The sequence below is a fragment of the Passer montanus genome, unplaced genomic scaffold (assembly GCF_014805655.1).
Source record: "Passer montanus isolate IOZ18808 unplaced genomic scaffold, ASM1480565v1 scaffold36, whole genome shotgun sequence".
In the NCBI taxonomy this organism is placed as follows: Eukaryota; Metazoa; Chordata; class Aves; order Passeriformes; family Passeridae; genus Passer; species Passer montanus.
Window position 1 is genome coordinate 657,261 of NW_024368374.1, and position 19,545 is coordinate 676,805.

The following is a 19,545-nucleotide window of genomic DNA, read 5'->3' on the forward strand; positions in this document are numbered from 1 at the left end:
AAATTATTGTATTTTTTGTTTTGTTGGGCTATGCAAATCAAGAATGTAATTCATATACCTACCTAGTTTTTTGTCATGTTGCTTCTAGATACAGGAATCAAAAAGCATGAATATAAAAATTCTTGCTTTGCAAAACAGGTTGATGCAATAAGTTTTTAATTACTCAAAAAACAGTTCTTTAGATCCTGAAAGGCAGAACTTTTATCATATATTATTTCAATGGAAGCCAAAGCAGAAAATAATCATAAAATATACAAGGACTACATGACTTTTCAAGAAGATTCTGGAGCTGTTTGCTTACTCTGGCTTTCTAGATCCACAGCCCCAGTAAAAAGACCAGAAAATCGTCTTTACTGTTTCACAAAGCAAAACAACATTCTCAAGGATATTTCATTTGCCTACAGCTGCACATACATGTCATAATCTCAGAATGCCACAGCCACTAGAGAGGAATGCTGCTTTGTACTTGTAATCTTAAAATTTTATAACTAAACATTATTTTTTAAAGTTCACTAAATCAGACTGTAGCTTTCTTTATTTTATGTTTTAGTTCACAGCAAGAATGAAAGCTCAAAAGAAAATAAAAGTTATTTTAATTTTAGAAGTTGCTTTGGTATACTGATTGTAGGGCTTGTTTAATGCACATCCTATTTGCAAAGGAAAGTCAAAACTGCTTTTGAAAACAATGCAATGGCTGCATTTCTTAATGAAGCTAAATAGCTGCTGTCAGTGGTCTTAGCAATAATTCTGGAAGTAAAGTATCCAACATGCAATGTATTAGATCTACAGTTTATTTAGTTGCTGGTACAATTTAGCAGAACTGACCAGGATGTTTCATACTATTTGGAAAGTGTTTTCTAATGTAAATCTAACAAACTTCATAAAACTAGTTGTGTATTAGTTGACAGTGAGGAACTTTACCATTGTACAGCTCCTGTTTATAACTTCCAGAGTTCTTCAGAATTACTAGTAACGTTCATCATAATTATGAAGAAGCTGCTTAAGATCCATTAAGACAGCAAAACATTTGGTTGCTTACTATTCTGCAAAAATTTATGTGATTGGTAAGATTTGACTGCATTCAGACAATAATCCACATTCTGTACTGCAGATACATTCAATTACATCCTCAATATAAAACTTCTTATCATCCAAATAAACAAGGTTCTATTCAAACAGTTTTGTATGAGCACTCAGAGAGAAATTCAGCAGAATTAACTGTACAATTTATACCATCAATACCTCTCTCAAGTATAATTCTATCTTTACAAAACTATCTCAAAACATATGTGCTATTTCAGTCTTAAATGATCAGCATAAAGCTTAGAAGGGATTTGCAGGTTACCTAGATTTTGAGTGCTTCTCAGCTAAAGAAATAATGAAATTTCAACTATTTGTCATAATCACATAAGATTCAAAGATACAGCTTAGAATGAAAAATAGTTTGACATAAGATTTGTTCAAACATCAATGACAATTGAAAAATTCTAGTAATATGAAGCAGAGAAAGCACAATTTAAAATTACAAGAAAGTTAGTACCTACTATCCAACAGCTCATGTGTGTGCATTTATACACATACTTATGCTTAAAATACCAATGTGCACCTCTCAGTATTTTTTGTTTAAATGATTTTTCCGTACCTTTTAGAAATGTTTCTATTTCTTTAATATAAATATTTCTATAAAGAAAATATTTACCTCAAATTATTTAGAAAATTAGTATTGAAACTGATTATTTTATTTCTTTCTCCCCTTTGACCCTCTGGTCACAGATCACAAAAAATATAATAAGCAAATCTGTAATTTGTCTTTTAGCAACTTTGGAAAATAAACACAAAAAACATAGTCAAAAGCCTATTCAGCATTTTACTGTACAATTAGCTGCATTTTTTTAACATGTTTCACTGATGCTAACTAAAAATCTAAATTAAATGCCCAACCCTGTCAGCTTTTGAGAAAACATGTTTTAATTTTACTTTACTAGAAGCGGTATTAGAAGTAAAATCAGTTCAAAATTAAGAAAAAATCATGATACATTAGTATCTTAACTAACAATGGAGGCTCAGTAAAAAGAATACAAGGCAAAGAATAGAATAGTGCACTGTGGTTTTATTGATGACAATTTGCCTCTTTCATATGTAAAAAGTATTCAGCTTCATTTAACTAAGAACTTTAAAAAAGTCTTTTGTGGTGTCAGGTCCAAATTTCTTCTGCTCACACGAGCTTTCTTTGTTCCATCCTGCTGCTTGGAAAACCCCAGAATTTCTTCTAGAAGAAGTGTTCAGCAAGTTGGGAGCTGCCAGTGAATTCCCCTCGACTCCAAGAAGGTTTCTAAATGAAAAAAACTAAAATACAACAGATAAGGACAAAAAGTATTGACACTCAAGAAACCACAAGTACCCCCATCCCTGGGCTCTGTGCAACACAGGCTTCACTGCCGCTTCATTTTCTTCCTCCAAAAGACTGAATATTTGCTTTTCAGTACTTAAGAGACACAATTCTTTAAAAGAATAAAAATCAGAAGGCTGCACTTCAATGCAGTAAGTATGATCGGTCTAATACAAAGAACACTTTCTGGTTAAGGCTTCTCTCTCACAAAACCACAATTTCTCAATTGTTAAGGACTTCAATACAGATTTTATAGCAAATGTGACAAGGTGTTGATTAGTTCTGTCATGAAGTAAAGGAAGACCCAAAAAGCATATACGGACCAAGCACTTACAGGTATACACTCACAGATTCTTTCAATCTCCAAAAGGTCTGACCCTTCAAAACACTCATTTCTGATTATTTGCTCTGCTTCGATTTCAGACTATTAAGGCATTCTACATAGAAAATGTAACCTCAGGATGTATTTTTATTATTGTTAGAGTCTAATTCTTGTATCTTGACTTTCTAGGAGGATTTTCTTATTTTACAGACCCATTAAACCTAGTATTTGACTCATACCCACATAAAATTCCCTCTGACTGACTTAAAACGCTGACTTAGTGTTCTCCACCTCAAATTGCTGGATATTAATAAATGTCTAGGTCAACTGCAATCACAGTGAGGTACTGACTATCCCATACTTATACTTTATCTATCTGTCTTCATAAAAATCATCAGGTCAAGACTTCCTGCAAATCTGCAGTGTTTGTCCCTCTCCATCTTTTTTAGAAGCCCCCTTTTCAAATACTGAAATACTGCAATAAGATCCCTTTAGACACTTCTCTTCCCCAGACTGAACAGCTCCATTGATCCAAATTTCACTTTTAAAAAACAACTCAGAATTTTAAAATCTTGAACCTTCTTCCACTTAAGACCCCTTGAAGTACAGACAAAGATTTTGAACTGATTATTTGGTAACACTAATTCCAGATGTGCATGCCCAAATTCAACACCTGAATGAGTGTGCTGAACACTAATCCAGGAAGCAGTACAACCTCATTTCTGCATTCCTGCACCACTGCCTTACTAAGTCCTCCTTGTCAAGTGATATAATACAGGTAGATCTAGAAGGTTTTAGGTATGAATTGATACTTTGACTGTATGGACCTCATGCTTCATCTTTAATACAACCCTATCTTACCAAATACAAATATGGCCAGCAAACTCCAGGTTTAGCATTGTTTAAGTTGCCTTTGAGAACAAGATAACTTGGTATTTTAAATGTCATAAACTACAACATTAAAATTCTGTGGAATTTACCAATTTATAACATAAAATAATAATCATCAATGGTTTCCCATCTCTTTAGGAAAAAGACATTAAGTTACTTAACATAACAGTGAGATACTCCCTTTCAGCAAGTACAGGTATCACTAATAAATGATCTGTTGAAGAGGTAAAGCATTCTGCAAAAAAATGTTGTGCCTTACAGGATCCCTCAAAACTTCCCCAGTAAATCTTGTTTTCATTTAACAGGTTATTAAAAACTTGAAATAAGAACAGTATGCCATGCTCTCAAAAGATCTAAGAAATGAAAAGGAGAAAGAATCCATACAGAAATCCACTTCTAGGAAGTGACATTTAATATTCCTGAACTTTTACATGTAAAGACAGTAAAGCTACATTGTTGTACAAGTCCATGTAAGCTGAAAACAATTTAGAAAAGAATTGTGTTTGATGTTCTGCCAGTGATGAATTGATTACATCAGTTCTACCAGTGACAAATTGATTACACCAACTTATTTTTGGGAAAACCCAATAGAAAGGAAAACCTGTGAAAGCTTATTTTCTGTGCCAAGTAAGTTTTTATACCAAATCTGCTGTCTATTTAAATCAGGACCCCATTATAATCTTTAAAATAAAGTATAGGAACACCTGCAAGAAAAAATCATCTGTGCCTTAGAAAGATTGTTCCTTATCTGCCAACATGTAACTTGTGTTCTTGAGATACAGGAGTTACTAGCACTCTCCCTGGTACCTCATGGCTGACCAAAGCTAAGTAGTTTTCCAGATTTACACTGTAAAATTAGAGAAATAGCAAAAATATTACCTAAGAAACAAAAAAATTCCTTGGCTTTGACTGCTGTGTACACTTCACATCTCTCATTCAACTGATCACCCTGACACTGCTCAGAGCCAACTGTGCTGGTAAAAACTCTGCTCAGTGCATATTCCAGAACAATTTCTGCATGAACTGTCTCAGGACATGTTTACTAAGAGTGGTTGATACAAGTACTTAAAATATAAATTCAAGTTATATTGGCAAAAATAGAACAATTATCACCTCTCTTAAATTGCCAGTACTGCCATAAATGAAAAATACACTTTAAGATATACTCTAAAAAGTAGAATTATATGTTATTGTATGTTAGAAATATCAAAAGGTGCAGAGATCAGCTGCATGTGTTAAGCCAACAAAATGTGGAGGACTGGAGTAATGAAAAGAACAAAAAAGAGATTGGTAAAAACAAACTGGCTAGTAAAAAGAAAATCAGACTCAAGATAATAACACACTGTGGGTGTGTGTGTGTCAAACGTTATGTGATTTATCAAAGCAGTCTTTATACAGGGCAGACTTTTGACCATCTTTTGTAAATTAAGGGTTTAGAAGATCAACCAGTGAAATGAAAGTAGCACAGCTTATGAGATTTGTTCAGTTAAATTACTGTAACTGTTTAATCTGGCTGACCTTTTTAAATGTATTAATGTATGTAGCAGGTGTCTTTTCTAAGGATGATATATAATCCCTTAATTTCTGGTAATTAATAAAATATAGGTGCAAGTACATCCTCAAGATTCAGAGTATCATAAATATTCTTTGTCTGTACACCTCTCTATTTAATGGTGAAATCACAGATTTTATATTTCTCCTTCTCATGCAAGCAAAACAACAGAAAGGGTATTTATTCACATAAATGGCTTATAAAAAGTAGAATATGGGACCTTGAACAGAGCTAGACAGTCCTGAGCTGAGCAGGGACTGCAGCAGCTTGTTTCAAATGTATGTGAATCAGAGGATCTTGCTGCTGCTCTCAGGTGAAAAAGCATCAGGAAAAAGCTTGCTGAGATGATATGAGTCTTGACATAAATAAAAAGCCAAAAGCTATTTGTTGAAGTGTTTTTATTGCTTTCCCTCTTCCCACAGATATATTAAGTCCTCCTAAGACACAAAAATCAGAGAAACAGAGATATCCAACTCCTATCATAAATATACCAATATCCCTAAGGAAAATATAGAACAATCCAGATTTGTTTATCTTGAAATCTAAACCAATATATAAAGCACTGGTACCTTATATTTACCTTTCTTTTCTTATTAATCAGTTTCTAGCTCGGGGGGGTTGATAAAATTGTTGAGTGGGTCGTGTGGACCGCCGTGGCTGACCATCACCTCCTCTGCGGAATTCTAGAGTTTGCTCATACGTTTCTTCTTCCTCCTCCTGTGGGTAAATAGCATTGTTTTAAATGAAAGAGGTGGAAAATGCATTATACATGAGTTGGTATATGCACACTTACATACACACACCACATACAGACATATACATGGGAGGGTGAATCCATGCACACATAGCAACTGCTGCTTCTATGCTGATAACCACTTACTAAAGTAAGTGAGGGATGGAAGTAGGCTTTCCAGACCTAGGAAAGCTAACAAAATCAAGCTGGAAAATCTCAAAACTCAATCCCCAGGGCAACAGAAGTTATTAAATATTTGAAGGGAAGAAAAAAACACATATATTAAATAAAAATTATTTTCCAAGAATCATACAGGCAACAAACTCAAGAAGCTAAATAACCTCAATAACCTGCCAGAGCAAGACAAATATCAACGTTCAGGAGTTCACAAATGTGTGTGGAACGAAATAAAAGAATTAGGAAATAGAATTACAAGGAATAGCATCTGGAAATATGCATGCTTAATACACACATCTGAAATACTAGATAAAAATCTATGATGCAGTAATAATGATAAAAGCCTACAAATAGAGTGAACAATTTAGAGATGTATTTTCTATGTGTAGCAACAATAAATATACACTCTGAATAATGAGAGGGGAGGTAAATGTCTTGGCAATATTCAGTTACTCTTAGGCATCTTCGTACCAGAAAGATATTCAAAAAGTACATAGAATTCAGAGGTGAAAAAATAATAAATTTTAAAATAATCAAGATACTGGAGAATGATTTACAAAGATTAAAATAACTATGTATTTATTTTGGTTAAGAAATACTGAATGGAAAAACATTCATCTAATAGAATATCTGAAGGAGGTACACATTAAAGAGAGAGAAAAAATTTAAGACTGTAAGAGTTTACATCAAAGAAAAAATTATAGGCTGAAAAAATAAAAAAGCTCCTGAGAATGAGTATGATTGTCAAATGCTGTCTCAGAAAAACAGGTGTGATTTAATATTTTTAATATCTTTATACTGTATCTGACACCAGGTCTAATGGGAACTTGCTGGAAGAAATTAGCTTTTGGGAAAAAGTACTGGATATGTAGCTCTCAGTCCCTTTTATTCACAACACAGGAACATAAAGCAACACAAAGCAAGAGCATTGAATGATTCATTAGAAGTTTATCAACAATTCCAACACCCAGGAACTGTCAGAGTGCGGCATGCACATAACAGATTTAGCAACTCAAAGCAGTAAAAGATTTCACTTTAAGCAACAGAAAGGAAAACCTACACGTGAAGCTTCTTTCTGTTGTGAAAAGTGAGATCTTACTCAAGAAACCTCTCTTTCTGAATTAGCATGAATATGAATAAACATGCATTTTTAAAGTAACAGTTACAAACAAACACATTCATCATGGTAAGGTCTCCAATTTAGAGGGCATATCTGTGGTCACAGCTATATTTCCAGATTAACCATTACTACAGAGAGACTAAAATGACTGTGGAAGAAAACAGATTTTCAGCACTAAATACAGCATAAATGATTTATATCTCTTTGTTTCACTGTAGCTGAAGGCTGAGAAACAGAGTTCTGCCATAAAACCTTTCTCAGTGAACTTTTTTACCACCTGTAGTAGTATAAATTCCCTCATATAAAGTGGTTCAGAGGCACCGATTATCCAGAAAAAAATCAATAGCGCATTAGATGTCTACCACAAAAGTTCACACAGTACGCAAAATTGCTACCCCTAGTTCAAACACTCAATTTAGTATATGAGATCATCTCCCATCACTGACAACGCAAGTTGCACTAGCAGCAAATGTAAAAAAGTGAGCTAAATGCCTTTTAGGAAAAAGTGGTCTAAATACCTTTCAGTTTACCTTTTCAGAGTATACCTTTCAGTACACTCTGAGAAACATGAATAGCTGAAAATAGCACAGAAATTAAATAGTTCTGTGTATACCATCTCAACTGTAACAGCCAACCTCTTTCTGAGGGTAAGCACATCAGAGTAAATTTCTACAGCAGCAAATCATCAAATCTCAAAGTTAATGTTGTTGATCCTTTGAACTCAGTAAAGCCAAATTAAAACCAGTATTTGTCTTATACACTTCTATTTTGATGTAATTGTCTTTACACACTCAATGAAAAGCTTCACATGCATGCATTCCAAATTAAAAAAAATTACTGCAATAGACAAGAGTGAAATGTGAAATCACATTCATTTTCTTGAGGCTCTGAATAATGTGGATGTGAGCAATGCAGCAAATGGTAATAAAAAACGAGTTACAGAACACTTGTCAAGTGTTCCCTGATTTCTTTCTATGCACAGTGGCTCCACACAGTTACTGACTGTCCTGTTAAACTCTGCCATCTCCTCATCAGATGATACATTGTCATTTCTTGGATCTTACCTATTCACATCTGATCCCAAATGGATCTAATGTTCTCCAAAATAACAACTTGCCAAGTCATATCTTTATTAAAATTTTCTTACAAGTAGCTGAATTTATTTTCTGTCATAATTTCTTAATCATTCACTACTGTTGATCTTTTACCATTTATCGCCATTTTATTTCCACAGAATTACAGAACAGATAAAGGTTGGAAAGGCCCACTGGGGGTCATCTGGTCCAGCCTCCTGCTCAGGCAGGGTCATCCCAGAGCACATGGCACAGGATTGTGTGCAGACAGTTCTTGACTTCTCCAGTGAGGGAGGGTCCACAACCTCTCTGGACACTGTTCCTGTGTGCGGGCACCTGCACAACGATGAAGTTCTTCCTCATACTCAAGTGGAACTCCCTGTGCTTCAGTTTCTGCCCATTGCCTCTTGTTCTATTGGCTGGACCACCGAGAAGAGCCTGGCTCCCTCCTCTGGACACTCTCCATACATGGTTAAGATTTCACTCTCAGTCTTTTTCAAGTAAAACAGGCACAGCCTATTTATCCTTATTTCTATTTTAAGGAAATTGTTACTACCTTAAAGAAACAAGTAATTCCATTTTATGGACTTTTATCTCATTTTATTTTAAAATTTCTCCTACCCTACTAAAAACTGCCTTTTTCTGGAACAGCATGCACTCTTTGTAGGCAAAACTATGTGTATCTTATGTTCACTTCCTTGTTTTTAATGTTTTTCAACAAAAAATTTTATCTGTCTATACTTCTTTCATAATTACTGCAGTTAGGTCACACATCTTGCTATCAACTCTACTTTTGCAGTCTTTCTCACTGCTTGCTTTCAATTTATCAGTTGCTTGCGACTCATACTAAATTATTCTTATCCATATAAGATCTAGATTACATTTTATAAAGCAAAGATGACCACAAAACTCTCTTAGAGCATCTTCATTCTCCTTCTATTATCAGTATAAGCTTTATATTAGTACACTGCTCTAAAAACTTATGTATTTTATTATCTCTACACTTCAGCTTATTTTTCATTATTTATCTAAAATTCTAGGATCAAGGACTCTGTTAGTACTTACACAATGCCCACCTCAGATTTTGAACACTGAGATGAAATGATAGCACTAAGCACAACTGCTAAAGACAGGAGAAACTGGCAGACCCATAGGAAAAAGCAAGGAAAGGTTCACAATGCAAACAATGAAATGCACAAAGAATTATTTCTGCACTAACAGATTAGAATGAAGACAGGATGGAACATGCCAGCATTCTTTAAGTATTTAAAAAAGGAGGACAAACAGGGAAGGATAAGTAATTTGAAAATTCATCTTTCATTCAGTTTTGTTGTAAAAATCTGTTGTTACTTCTGATGGTTTTTTTCCATCTCATAAGAAAAGAGAGAACTTTTGATGGCTTTTTTTCCATCTCATAAGAACAGCAACAACTAAAGAAGGGTAAAATGGGAACACATGCACAGCCAGTGCTTATATTCTGTACCCATATACTCTGAAGAGTTTGTACCACCACCATATTTGACCAGCTGAGCTTAGTGAAGTAGCTGAGCAAGTAACTTCCATCCAGACAAGTGACTACCAGCCTGCTTTTACACAAAAAGGTCAATGGATTTCATAGCTGCAGAATACAGTTATAAATCCAGCATACATTTAAAATACTTCACCAATCAACTTATTCTTCAAATGTACAATATTAGAGCAGAGTAAATTTATACTTCATTAAAAGCTTTCTCTCTGAATTTCAACTGCAAGATTTCTTTCATTTTTTGCATTCAAAAGAACTGGTTAGAGACTTATTTTTAAAACACAGTCAATTGAAGTGAATACTTCATACATAACTTCTCATAACTTCTGAGAATGAATAGAAGGATTACAGTAAAGAACCAGACAGAACTTATGCATTGACACAAAAGCTGTGCTGAATGCTGTGCTCACATATATTTAGGAAGCAGTTGCACGTCACAGTTGATCAGCTCCTGCACTTTTGCCATTTACAAAGTAGTTACCTCTGTCTATTACTGCTTACAGATAGAAAATTCTGCTCCATTCACTGGGGACTTCTGCTGAAGCTTTTCAATTATAGCTCTCTGTGGGCTATTAAGGGATGAACACCCAAGCCTGTGCAGGGAGGCATGAAGAAGCAGCATGTAGAAGCAGTGTGGGGCCAGGGACTGTGGGACAAAGAGGAGACAGAAGGCAAAGAAAGCAGAAGATATTTTCTATTTAGCTAGTGTCAAACCTCTGTTTCAGTTAAGCTGTAGTTTTAACTTCACCCACACACTGAATGCATGGAGAACTTGCTGGTTCAGTACAGAGAGTGTTGGCTTCCTTGCAAAATGACTTTTTCTTTCATGTACGATTCAAATTCCATTTCCTGATCCAGATTTAATGCCTCTTTGCACTGCCCACTCTTCAGGCAGCAGCTGTCTCCTGCTGTTAAAACACCAAGTGATCTCTATTTTCTTGGTTAAATTCCTTTCTCAGATTTTGCTTCTTTTGCCTAATCATCCAGTGTTGAGCTCCTTGAATACTTGTTTTGGTTTTTCCATTTTCTACTTACCCATGCTTGGATCAATCAAAAACAGACTGCAAGATTATCCAGATGAATCAAAATAAGAAAGCAGAGGATATTCATACTATAGCCACATTGAGAAATTCACAAGTATTCTAGAAATAGCTACATGTAATTCATTTTTAATTATTTTATATGCAATATATTATATATATCCTATATTTGCAAGGAAAAAATAATTTGCTGAAGTGTTTTACAGTATTCTCCGGAGCTTCTACTTTATCTGAATACTTAAATGGATTATTTGAATTCTGTAATAACTAAGCATAAAGCAGGATTTTGGGGGGGGGGGGCAGGAGGGAAAGGGTTTGTTATACGACTTTAGAGTGGCTTTAGGCGATAATTTCAAAAATTACTATCAAATGAGGTGTAAAAAAATTAAGTAGAAGAGGAAGTATGACTAATGGAGATTTTTCAAGGGCCTTAACCAAGTTCTGACTTCTTTTTGAAGTGTCTATTACAGAACAATTCAACATATTTGTTCTTCATCAATTCTCTTTGCAAGATAGGTTTCTTACCTAAAATATCAGTTCCTTTCACAGAGTAATCTTCTCCCAACGTAACCTTTGTAAACCTGCAGATGCTCACTTTTTTCCCCATAGTGTACAAACATCTATATTAGGCTGGGCCTATAGGCATTCAAATTCCTGAGTTAAATTATGAAGAGAAGGGCAAGTGGGGTTTGAGGTTGTACTGCTAGATCTGCATATACCTGACTCCTCACTGACATCAGATCATTAATATAAACTCTCAGCCCTATTATTGCCTTATCTTCTGTCTGTAAATAATGTGCAGGATAAGCAATTGCAAAGGATCTAAAGGGTAGTATACAAGTTCTCCTACTTGAGCCTCATGACCCAATAAGCACCTTACTGCATATAGGACTTTGCAAGCCTTAGGTAACCAGTACAGATACGTGAGTATAAACCCATATATGCTGCATGTACAGTCCTCCATAGGTAACTCTGGTTTGACTTTTGTGTCTCAGGCATCAATAACTTTGTTGAAGTTTCTAGCCCTAGCTTCATTCCAGTAAAATTATGTATTAGGTAAAACAGTAGTGGAAGAAATAGAAATGTCAAATGTATCATGGCAAATATTAGGAAATTTAATTGCTCTCAAATGGATAAAATTGAGTTGCTGTGTGGTACTGTATGATTTACTAAAAACACCCTGTGATTTTGAACTCTAACTACACAATTACTGTTTGTTGCCATTCTATATGCAGCCAGAATAATCCCTACCCCTTTACAAAATGTTTTAATCTACTATACTAGTGACATCTTTCTCCTTCACTGCTTCTCATATTCTATGAGACAGACTTTGATGTGCCATACAAATAAGCTCTGTACAAAACCTTTTATCCAAGAGAGAAAACCAGTTAATATTTCCCTAATGCAAGAGCAGTCAATTTCAACAGCTACTGACCACCATACAACAAACTTGCTGTAATGGCATTAAAAAAATAAACAGAAGAACAATAAAACATATACCCATTGTTACCCTTATTTACACTTAGAAAAAGGAAATTATCCTTATGAGGTTACGTCTTTTTTTCCACTGAACACAGATGGGCCACAAGCAAATATGCTCCTAACTATGGTATGTAAAACTATGTGGCAGGGAACTGTCCCATAATAACTGTTGCTTTCCTATGTTCCAAATAATAACTGCAAGATGACCCTTGCCTGAGTAGTCTTCTCTTTAGCATCTGAAATAAATTAATGATAATAAATATTTTCCTTAATTTCATTAAACAAATCTCAGAAAATTTTGTATTTTCTTGGCCATTTTTTGTAAAATTCTGTAAAGTGATCTCAGGACCAGCAATTTTTCAACATATGCCTTATTACACATCAATTAAAGATACTAGATTTATAATAAAATGATTTGTTAATCCTGAAAAATTTAATATACACTATTAATTTTAATTAAAATTTTCTCATGTTTCGTCTGCTGAAAATATAAAGAACCTGAGCTTCAAAACCAGCTAATTTTTAAATGATTCTGCTAAAACCATTCAATCCTGAGTTTCAGGTGAAGCAATAAACATTAGAAAGAAAGCAGCAGAAAATTAGTAGATTTTTCAGAAAAAAAAATCAAGAAGTGGAAAATAAATAGATGGGCAAGGAAAAGAATGACATATTTAATCTGAGACAACTAGAAGCAACAACAAAAGTTAACTTGGAATCAGACATTTCTTTGTACTCCATTGTTTCAATTGTGGAAACAAAGCACTTACTCGTTTTCTAAATAGACAATTTTTCAAATACATTTCCATAAAACTACAACAATGTAAACCTGGAGCACGATTATTCCATAGACATATTGCTGGCTTATTGGTTCCCCTTAAGGGTATTGCACAGTTTATTCATACTTGCAGTCACTCCCTCTGGCACTCATGGAAATAAACACGCAACTCATACTGTGTAGTTTGTGTGGAAATGGATGTACTTTCCTGCAAATTTGTCACTGTGTTCTCAATACAGGAAAAAGTAATGGATTTTAAAAATTCCTTACAAGTACATATTTAATCCATTCAGACCATATCCCTTTCACCAGTGAAAAGCTTCTTCACTGAGCAATATCAATATCAAACTAAATATTTAAAGGTTTACTTTCAATTTCTAAAAGAAAAGTGGATACATTAAAGTGAGACATTCTATATAAATTAACACACAACCAATGGACACATCAGGTTTTCTCCATTCATCCAGAAAAAAGCCACAAACTGGAAATGTTTTTGTCAGGCTGAGAATACAGACCGTCCTAAACTATAGCAAAAAAGAATACTTGCATAGACTGGGGGAAAAAATCAACACTCATTTTCTCTGCACAAAGCGCACTTGCGAGCAAAACAATACAAGTCCATAGAAGGGTGGAGGAAATATCTGCTGTACAGCTGAACCTGTTTTAGCATGTAAACAGAAAGTCCTGCCAACATAAATTTCAGAAAGAAAGCAAAGCACTCAGTGATGCTATGAGAAATTATCTAATGTTTTCCTGTTAGGACACAAAATCACTATCAAATTCTTAACAGGGAATATCAGAGTTTTGGTCACATTTGACATGAAAAAGAAGGCCGTGTAGACAACCTCACCCACGACAGAATTTGACATACGAATCCCCCAAGTCCACACAGAGGTGTATATTTAGGAAACAAACACCTACATGAACTGATTTTTGAATAACTGACCGTACACAAAAAAATTAGCAAGTTAAACATGGCAAAATTTATTTCCATAAATATACAGAAAAATTCAAAAGAAATATATATAAAACAACACCTAATTAAAACTAAACCAAAACTGCATACAGGTAGCGCATGGACGCAGCAATTGAAAAGAGTCTTGAAACAGAATCTGCCCATGAGACAACACAGAATAGCCCCATAAAAAAGAGAATATCTTAACTTGAAAGTCAGGACCTCTACATTTCTTATACTTTGTATGCTTTGTATTTTAAAATAAAATTCTCCAAATTGCACCTATATTTTAGTTAATAACCATGATTTTAAAAAATAGACCATATCATCCTGCAAGTTCTACAACAGGTTCAAAAGATGATGATGGGCAAAATATGCTTAAAAACATTAGGAAAGTTTTATACTGCTACAGGATAGAACAGTTGGTGGCTGGTCACAAATGGTGTTCCCCAGGGCTCAGTACTGGGTCCAGTTCTGTTTTATGTATTTATCAGTGATCTGGACAAGGAGATTGAGTTCACCCTCAGTCAGTCTGCAGATGACCCCAGTTTGGTGGGAGTTGATCTGCTGGAGGGTAGGAGGACTCTACAAAGGATCTGGATGGGCTGGATCAATGGGTTGAGGCAAATTTTAAGAGGTTCAACAAGGCCAGGTGCCATGTCCTGCACTTGGACCACAACAGCACCAGACAGCTCCACAGCCTGAAGGCAGAGTGGCTGGAAAGCTGCTCAGTGGAAAAGGCCCTGGGGGTGCTGGCTGATAGTGTCTGAACATGATCCAATGCATGCCAGGTGGCCAAGAAGGCCAATGGCATCCTGGCCTGTATGAGCAATAGTGTGGCCAGCAGGACCACAGCAGTGATTGTCCCCCTGTACTGGGCACTGGAGAGGCCACACCCTGAGTGCTTTGTCAAGTTCTGGGCCCTGCATTCCAAGAAAGACATTGAGGTGCTGGAGCATGTACAGAGAAAGGCAACAGGTGAAAGGTCTGGAGCACAATTCCTGTGAGGAACAGCCTAAGAAGCTGGGGTGGCGCTTAGCCTGCAAAAAATGAGGCTGCGGGGAGACCTTGTCACTCTCCACAGTTACTTTGAAGGAGATTGTAGCAAGGTGGGCGTCAGGCTCCTCTCCCAAGAAATGAGTAACAAGACAAGAGGAAATCACCTCAAGTTGTGCCAAGGGAGGTTTAGATTGGATATAAGCAAAAATATCTTTGCAGAAGCCTTGGTCAGGCCTTGGAGCAGGCTGTCCAAGGCAGTGGCTGAGCCACCATCTCTGTAAGTATTTAAAAGTCCTGCAGATGTGGAATTTAGGGATGAGGTTTAGTGATGGACTTGACAGTGCCAGACTAATGATTTTACTTTATGATCTTCAAGGCCTTTTCCAAGCAATTCTATTACCCTAAAACTCTAATATCCATTCTTCAATAATTTTTACATCTACACAACAAATTAGGAAAAAAGTTTGGAAAAAAAACCTACAAAATTTTCCATGAATAAAAGTAATACTACTGTATAATAACCTTATAGCACCAATTTACTCACATTCACAAGTATTTCCCTTCCCACTTTGATATGGAAGTCCATTTCCAGGCTGAGCAATGAACTTTTATTGAGGAGCTCTCTCCTTCAACTGGCCTGAACTTGTGGAAGATTCAGCTCTCTCAGTGGGGACACAGCTTCACTCCTCTCCCCGGACACTGATCAAAGTCTGTGACTTATGATGTGACTTCCATCAGCTGGGCCTCAAATTTCCCAGCTGTGAGGATTGCTGATGTAACCTAAGGTGTGTCAGCCTCATCAAAAAGAGACTGATTATCTGTACAGGGAAAAGAAGCAAGACTGGAACAGGCCAGGAAGGAATGCAAGCAAGAAGAGAAACCCCACAAGCCTGTATCCAATATCTTGTAAAATTTTACTGTCAGTTGTAGAACAGTCAAGAACATTCTTCAGCAGCATCTTACATTGAAACAGGACACTGGGGGAGCTCTGTCAAGAACAGAACAAAGAGTATGGCAATAACTAACCACCACTGCTTTCATTTGCTCCTATATTCCTCGTGACCCACAGTGCATGTCCTATATAAGAACATATAGTTACAGAGGAAGAACAAAAATGACCATATCAGAAAAGAGGTGAAGGAATAAATTCAAACAGGAAACTATTACATAACTATGCAAACCTTTTCTACAAAAGATTTTATCAACTTGCGCCTGCAAGAAAAAAGCTTTCAAGATTTTCACTAAGAAGTCAGAAGCAACACTTCCAATTAGGTACCAAAGGAAGAAAAAACAAAACAAAACACCAAAACCAAAAAAGCCCCACAAAAAGAAATGACCAATTATAAATAGGCTTCATAAAAATAGGAGAATCAGAACTGAGCAATGAGCTAGTCCCTGATATCTGCCTGCATAACCAAATGTTCCAAGTTGTAAAGTTAGAAGATCCTATCATGTTTGATGTTCAATTTGTGTGACATATCATTAAATACACAAAACATGGATAAAAAGTCCTTCTGTACAGCCATCATATATTTATTGCATTTTTCTTAACCAACTCACTCTCATTAGAGAAATCTGTGTTCCCCTTTGCCAAAGATCTCAACACTAAAAAACAGAACCCACAAAAAAACCGCAACAACTCAACTCCCCCAACCTCCCTCCTTCTCCCCTTATCCCCCCAAATAACAGGCTACAAGAGTAATTTTCTACGTTCCAGCATTTATGAAGAAAAACAAATCACCTTGCTGGAAAAAACTGCCGTCATGGTAAACTTCTATTTTTAGTTCTTAGATTGTAAAAGACTTATTTTCCTAGATATTATCACTGATAGCACCTGCAGGCCGTCAAACAAGGAAGAAAAATGCTGAAGAATTCCAGATATTAACCATCCCTGTACAAGGAAGCTTCAATACATTAAGTAACACATCTATTGAACATGTGCTGTATACATACGAATGAGTAAGATCTGGAATTGCACACACATACCCCACATACCCCACAGATGATAATCATCATCACTTCCATTCTGCAATACCAAACCAACAGTATCACGAGTCCCTTCCTTACAAGGTAAGCAACCAGTCAGGAATACTACACCAATTCCTCTCATTTTCTCTTTAATTAAAATCCTTTGAATTAATCTATGAAATGTGGACAAACTCAGAACATGGGAAAGTGAAGAAGACAGGGAAATCAGGAGAGAAACAGTGATGGCGAGAACAGTCCAGATATTTTTACATAACTTCTTTTACTCAACACATTCAATCTCAAGAATACAGAGAAATCCAAGCAAAAAATCTTTCAGAATTCTCAAAATGAGATTCTGAAGAACTTTAATCACACTAGAGCAGGATCAAAAACAATAAACAGGTAAAGCTATGCTATCTCAAAACAAAATTGCAACTCAGTTTAAAGGAAGATATTTAGTGAGGAATAATCTCAAAATAACCCAAGGAAGGAGCCCATATGCAGTCTACAAATAATGAATTGTAATTGCAATTACAATTAATAACAAGAGGAGAAGGAAAAGAACAGTGTAATGTTGCAAGAGTCCTGCTTTAACTGTCATGACTATTTTCAATAATTGTAAGCTCCAAGAAGAATATGGCCTTAATCTGAATTGTAGAGCTGGTAATAAGTATTAGCAATATTTCACAGTCTGATGAATGTTAAATGCTCAAGGTGAAGACTCAAATTTATTTTACAATGCCTAAGGAAAAAAAAATTGAAAGCCCCTGGCTTATGGCCACTTGGTAAAAATTACCTCCTCAATTGAAATTTGCCTCCTTTCAGTTTATTAAAAAGTAAAATGCTATTCTTTAACCATCTTTCATGTCAGTTACCATGTTTCACCTAAGCGCTAGTAACTTTCAGAGGAATAAGCTAAATTGTGACTTTCTGTTTATATTGCAACATGGATACAACAAGTCAAAAGTCTGAAAAACTATGTAGCTTCTCAGAAGACAAGGTGCTATAGAAAAACATTTACTAGCAGCTGATCAGGGTAAGCGGTTTCCAAAAACTTTGTCTCAAAAAAATACCCCTTAAAAGAAGGCTGAGGAAATAAATAATTACATAAAGAATTATCCTGAGAGAACCTGAAGGTTAACAGTGTGTAGGGCATGTATGATGGTGTACTGTGAAAGCTGCAATGGAATTTAAGGCATTATTTCCAGTGAGTACAAAAAGTCTCAGGTAAGAAAAAAGACTATGGAAAGCAATTTTTCAGCCTAGGAGGACAGGAAAGTCACCATATCTTGACAAGATGGAAATTCAGGCACATCCCAAAAAAAACTTACTGCCTACATCTCAAGTGCTTTCTTAAAGCCAAAAGATAGCCTTTGTGGAAACCAAAGTCACACTAGTAATGTTTTAGATTAATTTCAACAAATGTCCACCATCACTCAGGAAGGTGAGTAGCCCAAAACACTCATCCTTCATTTAATGAATTGAGTCACTGAATTATTTTGAACTGTAAAATTATTCTAGAGATTTTCCTAACAGTACAGAAGCCAAAGAATTAAAGACATCAAAGTCTTCGCTGATGCAATACTCGGGGACAATTTTTTCTACAGGAATCTTAGAACTAATTAAGTAGACTGTACCCTTCTCTTTTAGCAGCCTTGGTTTTTGTGTAGTGAATGAGGACAGAAACTATGTAAGAAATCCAACACATTTATCTACTGCACCTACTTAATTATTCAGTGGGAAAGATTTCCTGCTTTACACACAACACAAGATGACCACAGTCTTCTGCCAAGGGCATCCAGGCCTAAGAGCCATAAAGAAACAGCACCCAATCCTTCAAGTCGTTATTAGCCTGTCATAAAGACATTTGAAGGGTTTAACACCTCCATAAAACAGGTAAGCAAAAGTCTTATCCAGCTTAAAGAAGCAGCTGTAAACCTTTACCATTTTGTGTTTTTCAGCACTGCTCTTTACACTGCTGGAGGCAGTTCAAACACCTTCAGAAAACTAAGAGGAATTTATCTCTTCACTTACCTGAAATGGAAAGCTATGACCAAGCCCTGAATTACAGTTTAAGGTAATTCAACAGACACAGAAGCTCTTAAAGCCCTGTGACAAGACATAATGTTATCAAACTTGAACTCTGAACTGTCAGCCAGAAAGAATTAACTGCAATCCAAGATCCTGTTATTTTCCTTACTCAGCTCATTCCTTACTGGAGGAATTGAGTTGAGAAAACCTGCAAAGTGGATTTTTAGTCTCCACAGAATAAAATAAAATCTAGAAAAACCAGGAATATATATAATATTTATGTCTTACTAATGATTTTGCCTTGTTTTATCTTTATGCAGAAATACAGAGCACGATACTGCAAGAAGAGGAAACTAAGCTAAACTACAGGCTTCACTTCATAATTGGAATTCTTAAAGAATTAGAATAATTGGAAGAAAAGAATCTGTAAGAATTCCAGATTGTTTAGAGAACAAGCAGTTATGGCCATAACATATGTAAGCGAAACTACATACACAGGGAACACTATGAACT

The 19,545-nt window shown here is 35.6% G+C and overlaps 1 protein-coding gene across 5 annotated transcripts in view; it reads right to left on the reverse strand.

The window, feature by feature from the left end:
* Window positions 1–2,090: 2,090 nt before the first annotated feature.
* Window positions 2,091–19,545, reverse strand: part of TDRD3 (tudor domain containing 3) — a 94,185-nt gene continuing 76,730 nt past the window's right edge. For 2 of the 5 annotated variants that reach the window (XM_039716588.1, XM_039716592.1), the window contains exons 13-14: window positions 10,264–10,428; window positions 5,755–5,871 (exon numbers count right to left, since the gene is read on the reverse strand). In XM_039716588.1, coding sequence (XP_039572522.1) covers window positions 10,273–10,428 — 156 coding nt within the window. In that variant the 3' untranslated portion in view covers window positions 5,755–5,871; window positions 10,264–10,272. Of the gene's footprint in view, window positions 2,347–3,264; window positions 3,267–5,723; window positions 5,872–10,263; window positions 10,429–19,545 lie in introns of those variants that run through there. The other 3 variants (XM_039716590.1, XM_039716589.1, XM_039716591.1) reach the window with 3 other exon arrangements.